General features: G+C 45.4%; 1 protein-coding gene across 1 annotated transcript in view; it reads left to right on the forward strand.

Moving 5' to 3' along the window:
- The window catches only part of LOC119187342 (uncharacterized), a 253981-nt gene extending 248683 nt beyond the window's left edge, over positions 1-5298 (forward strand). Inside the window, exons 4-5 of the mRNA XM_075871922.1 lie at positions 2355-2588; positions 4875-5298. Of these exons, the coding sequence (XP_075728037.1) occupies positions 2355-2564 (210 nt within the window). The 3' untranslated portion in view covers positions 2565-2588; positions 4875-5298. The remainder of the gene's footprint in view (positions 1-2354; positions 2589-4874) is intronic.
- Positions 5299-16105: the final 10807 nt, after the last annotated feature.

A 16105-nucleotide genomic window follows, 5' to 3' on the forward strand; every position in this document is an offset into this window, starting at 1 on the left:
GACATGCAGCTAAGCCCGCTGATTGACTACCTCGAAGGCCGAAAACGCAGCCTTCCTCGAAACTTTGCACAAAACTTTGGGTTGTGGTTGCCACCGATTATTTAATGAGTTACAGCGAAACAAAGGCCCTGCCCAAAGCTACAGCACCCTAAATCGCCCAGTTTTTTATCACCAGCATCGTACTTTGTCACGGTGCGCCAGCTGTGATAATTACTGATTGTGATACAGCTTTCATCGCAGAGATGCATCAAGAAGTGCTGAGACTAAGTGGTACAGAATATTGGAAAACCACGGGCTATCCCCCCAAACAAACAGACTCACTGAAAGGTTGAACAAGACCATTGAAGATATGCTGTCAATGTATGTGGCCCTTGATCACAATAACTGGGATGATATACTCCCTTACGCAACTCTTGCTTACAATACAGCAGTCCAAGAGAGTACAGGTTTCACCCCATTTCGCTTAGTTCATAGTTGAGAGGTCACTACAATGCTCAACGCAATGCTCCTTCCCAACAACCTGGTCATGTTCAACGCGGACGCTGCCCTGTTCGCTTAACGCACCGAGGAGGCCTGTCAACTCGCCCGACGCCGTATTCAGGCTCACCAAACTGCGGACGCACGCCGCTACAACCTTACACACCGAGAGGTTACCTTCCAACCAGGCGATGAAGTTTGGGTGTGGACTTTCATCCGATAGCGTGGTCACTCTAAAAAGTTGCTGCGGCGCTACTTCGGCCCGTACAAAGTTCTACACCGACTCAGTGACGTTGCATACGAAGTTCTCCCCGAGAGCACCTCAAGACATTCCCGTCGGTTTCCAGAAAGTGATGTGGTGCTTGTGTCTGTCAAGGCTCAAGCCATATTTTTCGCGTCATCAATCGAACGTGGACTGACTTACCATGCAATGACCATTTTTTTGCCACTTTTGTTTCTTTTTGATTGTCTTGTGTCCTAACTCCTTTCTTTATTGAGTACTATGACACCAGCCCATTTTTTTTTCCTTACGACGCACTTGTTGGATTCCATGGTAGCATCTTTTTTTTTTCATTTTTTCCTCAACCCTCACTACCAGCATCGAGACGATGTTTTTCGAGGAGAGGGAATAATGTCACAGGTAATGGGTATGAGCCATCAACTTAGCGTGAAATTGCTTGAAAGTGAAGAAAAGAACAGGCCTTTGCTTCCTGGTCTGGGGGCGAGCAAGACGTCGATTCGTTGCTGTCTGTTATTTCGTTCGTGGCAATATGAAATTGCGTTGACGTAATAGACATTTCTTTATTGCTTTCTTGATAGTTTCAATTATTTGGCATTCTGTCAGTTCGGAAATTTTTTTCCAGTATCATGGAATCCAAATGAACGAGCTTTTACTGTACTGCTACAACTTATTGTAATGAAGTTACGAGGCTTGGCTTAAGTCATTTGATTAATCTACGATAGGTTCGTAAAGCAGTGCATGGCATAATTGAAGCAGGGCCTAAACCCTTGAGGTGCGCGCTGTAGTGGACTACATGAAAATGTGTCAAACTCGTGCAACATGATTTCAAGGCACTCGGTATTAGATCCCAAGAAAGAAAATGAGATGAGAAAATGAACGAGTTTGAGTAACTATGTGCAATTAGCATGAAATCATTATCATATTTATTCTGCACTCAGTCAGCTTTAATTGTTACATAAAAGAATTAAATTTTATGGACTTTTCGGTTCTTTACACATAAGGGACCGAGAAGTCTTCAAAATTTCTGTTTATTTTACCTTGCTCAGTGAATTTTGTTTTAGTCCACTACATAGGTTGGCAAAAATTGTGGAGCTCAATCAAACTCGCTCATTAAATATATTTTGCACTTGGGACTCACTCAGAAAAATTTTCCTGAGCTGGACTCACTCAAACTCGCCAGTCGCTAAAATTTTCTGTACCAAAAAACTTGAAATTTTTTTTGCATTTTACCTTGGTCAGTTTTTTGTTTTCTTCCTCTGTTTTTCCCCGACCAGGCGAGATTCCGTCAAACTGTTGACTATACTGTATATGTTTTGTTACGATACTTCGCTGTATTGGGATTCACCCGTTGCGTTCGTTGCTCTAATAGTTGTAGTGCGCAACTGTTGATGCAAAGGTCGTGGAATCAAATCCCAACCTCGGTGGGCACATTTTCCGTAGAGGCTAAAATGTCCGAGGTCATTGTATTTAGTGGCATTAGGTAGACGAAATTTTCGAAGCCCTTCGCTATGGTGTCCTTCATATTCATATCGTGGTTTCGGGACGTTATGCCCCAATAGTTGCTATCCTTCATCGAATTGCAAGTCAAATGTGTCCCCACATTGTTGTGACGCCTTATCTTTCTCTCTGTTTTTAGGTTACAAAGCAGCATCCTCTGTATTGTAGAGGACCAAGAATAGCGACTCCGGGACCTGTGAAAGTCGTGGAAGGTGCCAGTGCATATGCAAAAGAGGCTGCTGACAAAACCACATGGTGTGCAGGCATCTATCAGACCAACATGTACTCTCCAACGGTCTCCTGTTGGATGCAATCCCACGATCTCGAAGACAGCGACAATATTTCTTGATCGTCGGAACCGCTGTCCCAAGGTGTAAGTGCGCCACTTTGCATCTTCAAATCAGCAGCATCTGAAAGTGCCTTGAAGTTCCAACACCTGAAAAGCCCCCATTGGTGATGTTGGGCCTCCTCTGTAGTGGAATGAAAGCTAATCTCTGGCTTAGTGCTGTATGTGTGGTGTTGCGGAGCCAAACAATACCTCCCCTTGAAAATTGAAATGTTTTCAAGACCTATGGAGCGCAGAATGATGATATAAAACCAGCAGCCCCATGTACTTCCACACACACTGCGAGCAATATACAGTAGACTCGCAATAATTCTAACTCTGATAATTCATACTTTTGGTTCATTCTAACAAAACAAAATTTTTTTGTTGCCCTCTATTCTTTCAATGTATTTAAAAACCTCCTAATTCAAACTTAATCATTTGGTTAATTCATACTTTTTGCACTTCCCTATCAGAAAATATGTGCTGCTTTCTCACTACTATTTAAAAGTTTGCGTGTTTATATTCCCAACAGTCTAAATATGAGAAATAAGCACCTCAGGGCTTCAAGGAGCAAATGTTTGAAGGGAAGCACATGCATGGTCATAGGCGTACCAGCCGGGGGGGGGGGGGGGGTGAAAAGAGAAAAGTAATGGGGGGGGGGGGGGGGGTGAGCCTGCTCACATTTGGTAGTGGTCACTCTCGCTGCACGCTGGGAAAACCAAGCAAGGCGAAATTTTTCGCCACAACAGTAAGCACTAAATTTTTTCTTACGGGAGAATGAAAATGTTACGAGGTAATGTTATAACATAGTGAAATTTTGCCAAAATTTACTCTGTGATGATTTTTCTTGTGGGCTCTTCGCGGTGCGGGTCTCCTATGCGACGCCTTTGCATCTTGTGCTGTAGTATTGCAGAGCAAGCAAGGGCTGAGCAGGGGCCCTATAATATTACACTACTTCACCTTTTTATTCTGCTGTGACTTGTTGATGAATTATCAAGAATCGACTGTATCTGCACTAACACGGCGACTTCGCTGCCACCTCTAGGTCGATTTCATGGCTAATAGTTATTCAGTTTATCTGTGTCTTCGTGGTAAGTCGTAATGGTATTCCAAATGTGCTGTTATTGTTACAGTCAGTGGTGAAGCTAAAGTTGTTTCATAAAGCTGGGATTGTCACGCGAGTTGAAGAATGCCTCTTGCGTGCACTATTTAGTTAGTGTGTCATTATGCGGGATACATGCACAAATTCTACAAATTCTACGATAACTGTGCATATCCAAGGTTAGTCTTTAGCAGAAAGTACTACACTTGCTGAATTGAAGTGTTTGCTGGGATTCGCAAAATTGTTTTCGAATTTCACTGCGGATGTGGCAGCAATTTCTTTCTCTCAGTGCCATGAAATGCCCCTTCGTATTAGTCGTCCCACCCACACTGGTTATGAGGCCCGGCTGCTGACCCGAAAATTGCAGGTTCAATCGTGGCTGCAAACAGTTGCATTTTCAATGGAGGCTAGCTGGAGGCCCGTTTACTTGGATCTAGTCGCACATTCGAGAACCGCAGGTGGTCGAAGTATCTGGAGCACTCCACTATGGCGTGCCTCCTAATTGTATTATGGTTTAGCTAGTGAAACTCCAGAAATTATTATTAATTACTCTCTCTTGGACTGTGTACGCTCTTGTACCAGTCTGCCAGCTTTGACAGCACCTTTGCATCTGAAAACTTTGACAACAGTTCAGAAATGACACAGACAAAAAGAAGTATTACAGCAGTACTGAACTTCTGAAATAAATGATAATAAATATACAAGCACACTTAAATACTGACGACCTGTCGCAAAAGTGGCCACTTTACATGTGAGGTCAGAAGGCACCATTTTTAATCCTGGAAACGAATACCAGGCATGGAAAATTCCAATAACTTTCATGTGAGCAGCCACAAAAAAGGTTGCTGTGGTCCCGAACCTCATTATCATGCCACGCTATGGAGGGAGAGCTGATGCACTGATCACTTCGTTTCTCACCATATCAATCTTTTTTTTGTGTGGCTGTTCACGTGGAAGGGATGAGAGTTTTCATGTTTTTTAGTTTATCAGATTCAGAGTGGTTCCTCCAGATGATGTGCGCTAAGTCCTCACATGCAATAGCCTGTTGTCAGCTATTAAGTCTGCTTCAATGTAAAGATATTTAGCTGCTAGTGAAGAACTCTTTTCTTGCCTGTGTCGTTTATACACTGCCTTCAAGATATTAAAGAACTATCACCAACATGCTCAGCTATCAATTCTTCTACAACACCTTTGCAGCGTAGCTCATTCAGACTTCTGGCTTCTTTCAGCAACGCCTCTAGTCTTGGAATATCCAACACGGACCAGCAGTCGAATGGAGGAATATTGAAATGGTGATGGCATCACAGATGGTGATGATGAGTGCAGACTGACAGCAAGCTCACCTTTAATGAAGAAGGAGAGAAAAAGGCCCTGCCACAGTTAATCGAGAGCCCGCACTTGTCATCGTCAGTGATAGCGCACTGTGCTCATGGAGGTTTCAAGATCTGGAGGCTTTGAACTTATGACAGTGCTGTGACCTTTCCAATGCAACCTGTTCCTACAGACGATTGTATATTGAAATAGTCTTCTCGCGTTTTACATTGACACAGCCTAAGGAAAAGTGGCGATTCTGCGAGCACACACTTGCTTGCAATGGTCCTTTTCAGCAAATAATTAGCAAATAAATGAGTCGGAAGCTCGCATCTATCGGTAGATTGCATGGTGTTGTGTCAGATTTCTTGCTCTTTTTTCGATAAAATTAATTTTGCCATTCTTTCAACCCACAATCCTGCCTTGCAATCCTTTCATCCCTCTTGACTAGCCTCAGCTGGTCTCCGAGTGCAGGACTGGACTGCACTGCCTTTCACATAAATCTGCTGATAATCTCTTCCTACCCTTCGGTGCTAGCTGTGCATTCCCATGTGCTGTGGTTCGGTGTCAGTGTGCTCTCACTCCGCTGGCATATGTATTCGTATTCTGTTGGGTAATACGTATGTAATCTGTGGATGTTTGTGTGTCTGTATGGTGCCAACCCCGCAGAATCCACGGCCGAAAGGTACTTGTGTGGTACTGGGTGGAGCCTCAGCTGTTCTCAGTAATATTGCAGGATCGCCTTTTAACTGTGATTGATGGTCGTTAGGTTCTCCACGGTGTTAGACTGAAGCGTGCAGAACTTTAGCATTAAGAAGCCGAAGCTAGATCGCATTCATTGCTTCGGCTCTTGGGCGAAAGTGTGCCTTTTTTTCTCGAATACTAACCACCTACGATATATTTTAGCAGTCCATTGTACAATTTTACGTGCGGTACTTCTTGTAGGAAGTTTTATTATGCAGAAGCGATACACTGAAACCCCGATATAACAATCCAGGATATAACAAATTATAGGTTATAAGGAAGTAGATGAAAAATAGTCTTGCCATAGATATAGTGTTAGGAATAAACCTGCATAACGAATGTTTAGATATAACAAATTTATTTTTGTATAAGATGCAACTTTGTTATAATGAGGTCTGGGGTATGAGACAAGGGGGCATTAGATTTATGCGGCATGCATAAAACATGACGAGTTAATCTATTAATTCATCCACTTTTCTCTTGTGGTTACAGGCACCGTCACATAAAAGCACAGCCTCATGTGATGCACCAGAATGCCTTTAAAGTGCCTGCTGTGATAACGTGATTTTTTGATATTGAGGTTCTCCCCACCACAAACATAGGCTCCATAAAAACCACCCACCACCACTTGGCCAATGCGGTGGGCGCACTTTGAAAAATGAGCCGTTTTAAGGGTGTATCATATGAACTAAATTCAACACATTCTTTGTTTTCTAAATGGTGGCTAACTTCAGAGGAATACCTTCGAGCTTTCCAAACTCTGTATATTTACCAATCACCCCATGCCCCATAGAAACGAGGAAAAAGGCAGGGGCAAGAGATTTTTGGCTCACGCGCCTGTCATCTTTGTAGAGGAAGCATTGACTTAGATTTAGGTGCATATGTGAAAGGACCACATGTGGCAGAAATTTCTGTACCCTTTCATTCCTACGTCCCTCATGACTATCTGGTTTTCGGACATCAAACCCCAACAATCGTATTGTATACTTGACTTAATTGGTTGTGTCTGACAAGGTGCATTGCAGTATTTTCAGTCACCCTGTAGATGCTGATGCCTCCTTACTTTCAATGGTTAGGGTTCAGGCATACTTGTTCCCAGTTCAACTAGTGAAATAGGGCTTTAATGATTATTACGTTTATAGATGCATTATATCATGCTGCGATCAGGTTGCATTGCTGGCACAATCAACTGCAGTTTTTCAAGGGAACCGTTTTGTGCAGCGTGACCAGTCTACATTTTGTGAGAAGGGCATGTCCAAAGCAACAAACGCTAACATGACATCGATAGTTGGATGGAAATATGTGTGATCAAGAACAGACGAAGACAAAACAAGACATTTCGGCCCCTGTACGGAAAGCTTGTTCACAGCGAAAAAAAAATAAAACGAAAAGTTGGCCCCGTATCTGCATTTAACCTGCAAATGTCGTCGAAAGACGATACTCTTAAGTGTGGAGAGAGTGAAGAAAACATTTATTTTATGTCCTGCTCAAGAAAATCGGTGAATGGTATTCTGGAGTGCTGCGTTAGAGTGCCTCGACCGTGCAGCGGAGGCGAACGAGCGCATCGAGCCACGTCACACGTGAGACATGAGTGCCATCTGGCAGTTTTTTTTCAAAAACAAAGCGCGTAGCTCTGAGACGGGTGTGCGCGCTCGTCTCAGAGGTGATAAGGTGTAGAACATAAGGCGACGGGTAGGTGCCACCACCGTGTTGCTTTAGCAAAGCGCTGGAAACACCCGCCTTTCCGTGCAAGCGTAGCATGGTCAGCGCAGCATGATAAGCGCTACGGGCCTTAAAATGACCTATGTATGCTTTTTCTAGTAAAAGGCGCACATGCAGAATATATACGTGTTGTTATGGTGCCCCAGATATGCGCAATAATTGCTTTTTAATCGACAATCACACAAATATGAACGATGAAGCTTGAGCAACATAGGTGGGCGATGCGGATGAGGTCGGCCGTTTCGAATACTCGATGTTGTTAAGAGTGGACTGACAAATAGACAGACATACCAAAAATTTTGCGTCTAAGGTCCCCAAGAAAGACTATCGTCTTTAAAACGGTGCACCTATCCAGGCCCTGTTTGCAAATCTGCTCTGTGTTGAGGTACTGTGGCAGAGATGATTTGCCCCTCGCATGCACTTGTTTAAAATTTCGGCAGCTGTACAAACAAAATGACATATGATCAGAGGGCATAATTGCATATAATTACTGCATGTAAACTGGCATTCACAAAATTTCCTGCTTTCCAGAGGTTCTTGCAGCATTTTATAGTCTTAATAACAGTGAAGTTTAGTTTCTGTGTATTTATATGTGGTGCATACCACAGCCCGAGATATGAAGGTACACACAACACGGGAGAATGCAGAGTCCTAAACTCTGTTACAGCTGAAATAGGTTGCCAGTTGCGGCATAGTGTAAAAGCTATGCAAGCTGTTGAAGACTGCAAACTTCTCCAACCACACACCACTGCGAAAAGGTGCAACTTGCAGATTTCAAGAGAGCTTGTGCTTCATTTAAAATGAACCGATACAAATTATTTTACGGAGCTTTGCTGGTCATGCACCTTCAGAGTGTGTGATGGCTACCATTTTTTTAGGGCTAAAGCTTCTAACAGCGACACCAGTTCGTCCCTCGTAGCTTTGTAGTACTGCGTAACAAGTATAACATTTCTACCTCCAAGGTGGTGCCGGTGAGAGATTACTTCTGTGCGTTGTTGAATAATAAAAGATAGTGCTCAATGTACATGCCAATGGCTGCTAAGGGGGAATGAGAGACAGGAGAATTAGGCTTTTAGTTAACGAGCACGCTGCAAATTTTTTTATTGTTCAACAACGCACAGAAGACAAGAAAGGGTTGCTACGTTACACTCGCTGGGCGTAACCTCCTAGGTTTTAGAAAGGTTTCGCGAGGTTGGGCCGCAGTGCCATGAATACAGTGAACTAGTATATACCATGAACTCGAGGTGGTTAAAGGTGGGAAGTAGACACGAAGCGCAAGCGGTAAGAAAGTGTGCGTGTGCCTCCTCTCGTTCAGTCCTTGGAATGTCCGCTGGAAGAGGGCGCTTCTATATGAGGAATATATCATGAAAAGATGCGAGATGGTGGTACTTTGAGTGTTAAATAGGTGGACGAACGGACACACTGACAGATGCATGGACGGACGTACGGATGGCTGCACGGACGGATGGACGCAGGAGCGGATGCATGGACAAAAGCAGGGACGGACGCACAGATGAACGTGCGGACGCACGAACAGACGCACGCACAGGCGGCCACACAGACGCACGCATGGATGGACGGATGCAAGAACGAATGGACGAACGGATGCTTCGCCCCACTATCCATCATTCACTCCGTGGATATGCTGCCATTTTTTATGGCTCCATATATGTAATCGACATATCATGTATTGTTTATAACACCAAGTGTTATTGGTTGAAAGGCATAATTCAAAAAGCATCTAGCTAGCTCAAACAGCTCAAACAGCAAAGGTGTTTGAGCAAGTCGCAATGTCTGACCCTATCGAAAAATACTTCGGTGCGTTGTTGCCTGGCAATCTTTCGCCTTGCGCAAGTGGTGTGACGTCATGTCGAACCGTGCGTGTTTGTGCGCGCCGTGTCGAAACGGTTGCTGCCATGGGTCGCCACAAGAAGGTACGCACTCCCGAGGAGGAGGCCGCGTTTTGCGAGGCAAGACTCGCCGCTATGCGGGAGAGGCAACGGCAACGACAGGCCGACCCCGAATATGCAGCCAGAGCTCTCGAGAACAAGCGGCGTCGACGATCCCGATTATGCTAGGCGTGTGCGAGAACGGATTACTGCGTACCAACGGATGCGGCGCCAGGACCCAGTCATTAGGGAAGCAGAGTGCGAGCGACGGCCAGCCCGTGACCACACGCTGGCAAGTTCAACCACAATGTAGGAAAACGGGAGACTAACCGGCTTCGTTGTGCTTGTCGCGGCACTCCGTTGCAGCAACTGCGCACTTAGATAAAAAACAAAATTCTGCTAATGCGAAACTGTCAGCCTCGCCTTGTCAGATGAAGTTTGTTGCGCTTAGAAATCCGCAAAGCGTCAGCCTTGATTCGAGGCACCGACTCCGCCGAGCTCGGAGGTAGCCGCCTTTTGTTGCATTTTACAAAACCCGGTGTTACAAAACCCTGCGAACAACGTGGTTTGCACCGCTCATCATCGGTACGCAAACGCGTAATTTTGTTTTTACTGCGCGAACAGGCGAAACAGGCGCGCGGGAAAACGTTTCAAACGCGGTACTGTGCAAGAAAACAAAAATATAAATAAGTGCAAAGTTTTTTTTCCATGGACGGCTTCTCATTCTTTAGTTTTGTAGTAAGCGATGTTTTATTAGTCCGAGCTAGGCAACTCCGAAGATTTAAAAATAAAAATGCTTCGCGCGCGCGACTGAGGCGGGTGACTTGAAATCGGTTGTGTAGATAGGTCTTCTCTGGTGGCTCATGCAGCCGTTCTCTGACAGCACTGGTAAGTCGCCGAGTGTATCAGGGCATAGAGTTTCATACAGTATTATTGTATAAAACTCTATGGTATCAGGGAGTGCGCCCGATCGTGCCTCGGCAAGACATGGGGTGGGTAACCCGCAAAAGTGCGAACCGCCGAAGAAGTGGCCGCTTATCACGAGGCTCAACGTGCTGCGAAACGGGAGGGAAATCGCTGGCTCAGAAGGCACCCGCCCTACTCGGCCGATCCGGCTGCAGCGTGCCGATCCGGAATGCGCTCGACGAGCGAAGGCCACGGAAACGGCGAGAAAGCGATTACTACGCGAAGACCCAGACATCAGGGCGGCCGAAAATAAAGGTCGTCGGGTCTGTGCTTTAGTGGAGGCTGCCGGCGTCAGGTTTGAGTGTGGGTTAACTTTCGTTGGAGCAACGAGGCGTTGGTTGGAGTTTGGCCGTTCGTGCAATGTGTGTGATATATGACCGTTACGCCTAAACTTTTCTCTATTTAGCGAAAGCTCCCGAGTTTTTTTTTTTTTCGAAAATAAACTACCTGACGTACTACAACGTTCAAGTGTTGGGCATGTTCGTGGTACTTGCATCCTTTGGCAGCGTTTAGCGCGATCGCGTCGCTTGGGGCCTCTTCGACGCATGTTTCTTGCGAATTTGCTTGCAGGAAAATTCGCGGGGATTTCTGGAGAATGCTGAGCGGGAAATGCTCTTCAAATGGAGAACTGCCGCCGATTCGAAGGTTGTGGCTTCGCGTAAGCATTAATTCCAGATCAGAAAAGCAAGAAATTGTGTCCTTTATGCTTGAATGTTTTTTTTTTTGGGGGGGGGGGGCTTATCTTCCGCAGTGGTTATAATGCTCTACTGCGCTGACAAAGGTCGCGGGTTCGAATCTCTGTCACATTCTCGATGGAGGTAAAGATGCTGGGAGCCTGTGTACTTAGATTTAGGCGCATAATATTAAAGAAGCCCAGGTGGTCAAAGTTTCCAAAGCCCGACACTACAGCGTCCCTCATGATCGTATTGTCGCGACGTGAAGGCAGAGGTCGTAATGCACCGACAAAGAAAGCAGCAGGTTGGCCTTTTTAAAACTGCATTGCAGAGCATTCTCCTTTCCCTTTCTGGCTTCTGTATAGTGCATATATGCTTCGTCATCCTCATAGCTTGCATGTGGCCAATGTTGTTTTGTGGATGTTAAGCCAAAACAATTATTTGATTCTGTCCATTGGACCCATATAAGTGCGTCTGACAAATGGCATTGCAGTATTTCTCGGTCACCGTGTAGATGCTGACACATTCTTATACTTAATGCTGGTCATGAAGCACCCCTTTGGCTTGTTAAAAAAATACATCCTGCAAAAAGCCGCCATTGCTACGAACTGTTGAGCCAAATATTACAGCCGTGTGTGCACATAAAGGCTATAAGCGGAGCGTGAAGTTGCTGTTTCACCTTGTCTTGTCAAGCTGCGGTAGCATGTCAGCTTCGCATTGCTATGTGCCTCAACGTCGTGGGTTCGAGCCTCACTCGCTCATAATTCTTTTTCTTTTCTTGTGTTTTTTCTTGTTGCAGTGCTTGTTTACGATCAGGTAATGACCACAATTTTCAAAAACAATTGAGAAGCCTGATTTTGGCCCAATACGAGTGTGCCAGCTTCCAAGCATCCTGCCACACTGGTACAATAATTATATCTGGCACTGGGATAGTGCCACCGGGTTTTCCAATAGAGTATGCCGTAATAAGTGCATGCTTCGTGTCACCTGTGCTAGTGAGGAAACTTGAACGTATTTGTTGACTCATGCAATGCCGATGCTGTTGGGGCTCCACCAGTGGCACATTGCGCAAATGATCCACTGCTGCAGAATCCTACACAAAAAGCCTGCGATGTAGCAAGCTATATTGCCAACATATGGTGAGAGCCAAGGATTGTGCTCAGCCTACCCTTAGAAATAATTTGTAGGGGATCTGGCAAAAATGCAGGCAATTCCCAATTACACCTAACTGCCTATTTTCTAGTAGTGCGAGCAAAAAACTTGATTGGGGTACCTTCTCGTGAAATGTCTTCCTTGAAGACCTTCTTAGTCAGCTTGAGCACTTCTCAGCGCTACAGACAGTCATTGTTTCAAACTAAAGAAAACAAACAATTGCCCACCAACAGCGAACGAGTGGTCGCACGGTCACTTCCGGTAGAAAACAGCAACTTCACCCGCGCGCGCTTGTAGCGCCATTTTGTTCCCCCGAGTGGAGACACCGAACCAGACCGCTCAGCTGCTGTAGCGCAGCGATAAGCAGCTAACCGGAACTACGAGTTGACAGCAGCAACCGTCAGCACCACCACGTTATGAAGGAAGGAAACCGCATAACATTGAAGCGAGGTGATGTAATGCAGTGGGAGCATGACGTAATGCGGAGCACAGTGAATGGCGCTGTGCAGTGAAGTGAGTTGAGGAGAAATGAGTCGGGCACATATAGCGATCGCTGTATCTCCAGTCCTACTATAGTTTTACGAAACATTATTTCGCCTATGTATTTTTAGAAGGCGTACAACTCATTTCAAAATGTTTGTTCTGCCAAGTGCAAGGGGTGGTTTGTGGCCCCTTTAAAGGATAAGGTTCAGGCATATTTGTTTCCCGTTCAGCTTGTGAAAATTACTTTTACAGCTTATTACAATCTTACTCTTCATATATATATATATATATATATATATATATATATATATATATATATATATATATATATATATATATATATATATATATATATATATATATATATATATATATATATATATATATATATATGAATAAATATTGCTGTTCCTGCCATTAGGCCGCAATAATGGCGCGATAAACCGTAGTTGCTCAAGGGACCTGTTCCATTCAGCGTGACCAGTCCACATCGTGCGTGAAGGGTGTGTCCAAACCTACGCAGGCCAACATAGTCACTCGCAGGATTTCTGCATGAACGCAGTACGAAGAGGCGCAAGGCTACCACGATGCCTTCTCATCACCGAAAGTGGCACTGACAAGCGAAGCTGCATCTTTATGCATACTAGTATTATCATCATTAGGAGCTAAACTAGACATGATCATTGTATACCTATAACGACATGATCCTGCGCATTATTACGGTTCGATCTCCAGGTGTGCCAATTAATACTCAAATATTTGATTTACATCGCACTTTCACAAGCATTAAAATCTGCAGAAGAACTGCATACCTTTTGTAAATTTGCAGAATTTGATGCATAAATCAACCCCCTCCCCTACCCAATGCGCTGTCGAAAACGTCGTACCAGTGTACTAGTGCAATGGATAGAGCATGGCATTGTGTGTGCGGTCGAGCGAGCTGCATTAAAGCGTTGAAATCATGCCGAAGAGAACTACTAAACGAAGTGGGCAAGCTATTGCAAAAAATTAAGAATTATGTGAGCATTCTCCAGAGTTATCACGAAAGGATGCACTCACTGTGAACTCCGTGCCGACGAGATTTCATTGCTCCACCCATTTGAGAAAGAAACCTTAGAGGATTAAACTAAGACTTCAAGATCAACACGTCAGTGCTACACTGTGTCTAGCGAATTTCTGTTTTCTTGTGTGTAGAGATGGTAGCATGCATGACAGTGTCACTGCTTCTCGAACGTGTCGAGCAGCTAGGCATTCTTTGTGACAACTTGCAATAGCTGCATGTCATCATCAGCCTGACTACGTCCACTGCAGGACAAAGGCCTCTCCCATGTTCCGCTAGTCAACTCGGCATATAGCTGCATATAGTATTTATAAATAGTTCCATCTAATGTCGAAATTTCCTGTACAGGTGCTCCGTATTATTATTTCCACCAAGGTGGTCGCAAAGTGGCCCCGCATCACTTTCCCTTGCAGGAGGTGCCGGATTCGGTACCGAGAGTCGGCCGGCTACCCGGTTGGTTTATTTCGATGGGTACACGCATGCTTATTAATGGTGCTACAGCAGTGCGACACTTCAGTTGCGTGGAATTAAAGACTCCTCAAGCTAGGGCGTGGGACCAGTGGGCTAGTCCGCACGACCTCTTATGTAAGAAGAAGGAGGTCGTGACATGGTTCAATATCCAGGAGTCCAGTTTTTTTTTGCTTCTTGAAAATCAAGGTAACAAAAAAAAGTAATCCACACATCTCCCCGTAGTGAAACGTGACGAGTGAGCAAAGAACTGGGGAGCTTTATAACCCGTCCACATGCGCAAGTAAATGAGTGACAACGCGTGTGCACGGTATATACAATATGTTTTATTGGTCATAACTGGTATGGTGTGCCGAGTATTGCATTCCGTTTTGCCTTCATCAATTACCGCTTACCGTGGCGCTACTCGACACTGCACCAGCTCTCGTTAGCGTCACAGCTGTCGTTTTGAGGGGGAGAGGAGACACACTCGATTATTTTGATGCTTCTTTTATTGCGATAGCAATTACACGTACCGTCTCCACGGCTTTCTGTCGTTGCTGTCGCTGTCATGTCACGTCACGTAGAAAGTCGAAATCGATAAGATCCCCCAGAACCCCAGTGCATCGTACTTTCTACACGCTGGTGATAGCACGCGAGCGGGCGCGACTGAAGCGGAAATCAAACGAACCGGCCGATATCCGTCGCTCTCAGGCACATGCGATAAGAGCCCAGCGGCTGGTAAACCAGCGGTCGAATGCTCAGGTAGACAGGAAACCCCTTGCCCGTCTTGATCGAGCGTGAAAAGACGGGATCGGAGGGAATGGGTCCCTCCAGCCGCAACTGCGACCTTTGCTTTTACGAGCGTGGTAACGCTGGCGCGATCGTTGGATCGCTGGAGCTATCTCGGCAGCGGACGGCTCGCATACCCTTGTATACGCGCTGCGCTCTCAACGCGAAGAGAATGTGCGAGAGCGTCCTTGGAGCGGTCGTGCTCTCTTAAAAGAGCGTTTTGTAGAGTTGCGTGAGATTGAATCCTGAGGAGTTACCTGCCAGCCTCACTTCGTATAGGATGACAATTTCTTGCTATCGCATTCATTGATTCATCCTTGCTGGGAAACTGCCACTATTTTTTTTTTCGCTGCGCGCTCTCAGTCGCGACAAACTTGCGCCGGGATTTCACACCACCGTTTGAAATCAGTGACGTGCGCTTAATCGAGCACTCGTTTATGACCGTACGATTTGACAAACGCTGAGGTAGGCTCGCATAACGTTTGGGAAAACGGGTAAACCGCATGCATCATCAAAAATACACCGATTTGACAAATGTTTTGCTTGTGTCGAGCTAGGCTTGGGTGGGATGAGGGTAAAAGCACAAACGTTTTGGTCTAGGTTTAGCGGGAAACAAAACTGAGCAATCATGCCAGCGGTCTGAAAAGATCACGTTATGTATAGGTGTTCTTTTGTTTTTTTCTTTACAGACCCGTCCTGCATACGCTGACATCATATTATGGAGACTTACGACCGGCGCATGAAACGAACGTTTACCCAACAAACACGTGGTGGAGCAGCCGCTTTTCTTCGATTATCGCATCTGATCTACGCGCCGATCTTCTTTGCAGACATGGCGAACGCCTCACTAATGCCAAACCTGACAGTACGACCCGTGTGTTTGCGCACATGTAGCTCCATCGGCTGAACAATTAGAAGCGATAATGGAGAGCCCCAGTCAAATACTGCCTCGCGTGTTAGATGTCATTAACGAGTAAGTAGGTGTTCGAACTGTCGAACGTGGACGCGCGCTCAGATACCGCACGCAATAAAGCTGTTTCACACACACACACAAAAAGGCTTCTCCTGCGGCAATAAAATGTGCAGTCCCCGCCACTTTTTGAGTGCCGAGAAAACGCATTGCGAGAAACGCATAGCGACAACTGAAATCGATGGGATTCTTGCGAGTTAAAGATCCTATACTCTCAGCGAAAGACCTGCGGTCTGGCCTGCGCAGCCAA

This window comes from Rhipicephalus microplus, chromosome 8, assembly GCF_043290135.1.
Source record: "Rhipicephalus microplus isolate Deutch F79 chromosome 8, USDA_Rmic, whole genome shotgun sequence".
NCBI lineage: Eukaryota > Metazoa > Arthropoda > Arachnida > Ixodida > Ixodidae > Rhipicephalus > Rhipicephalus microplus.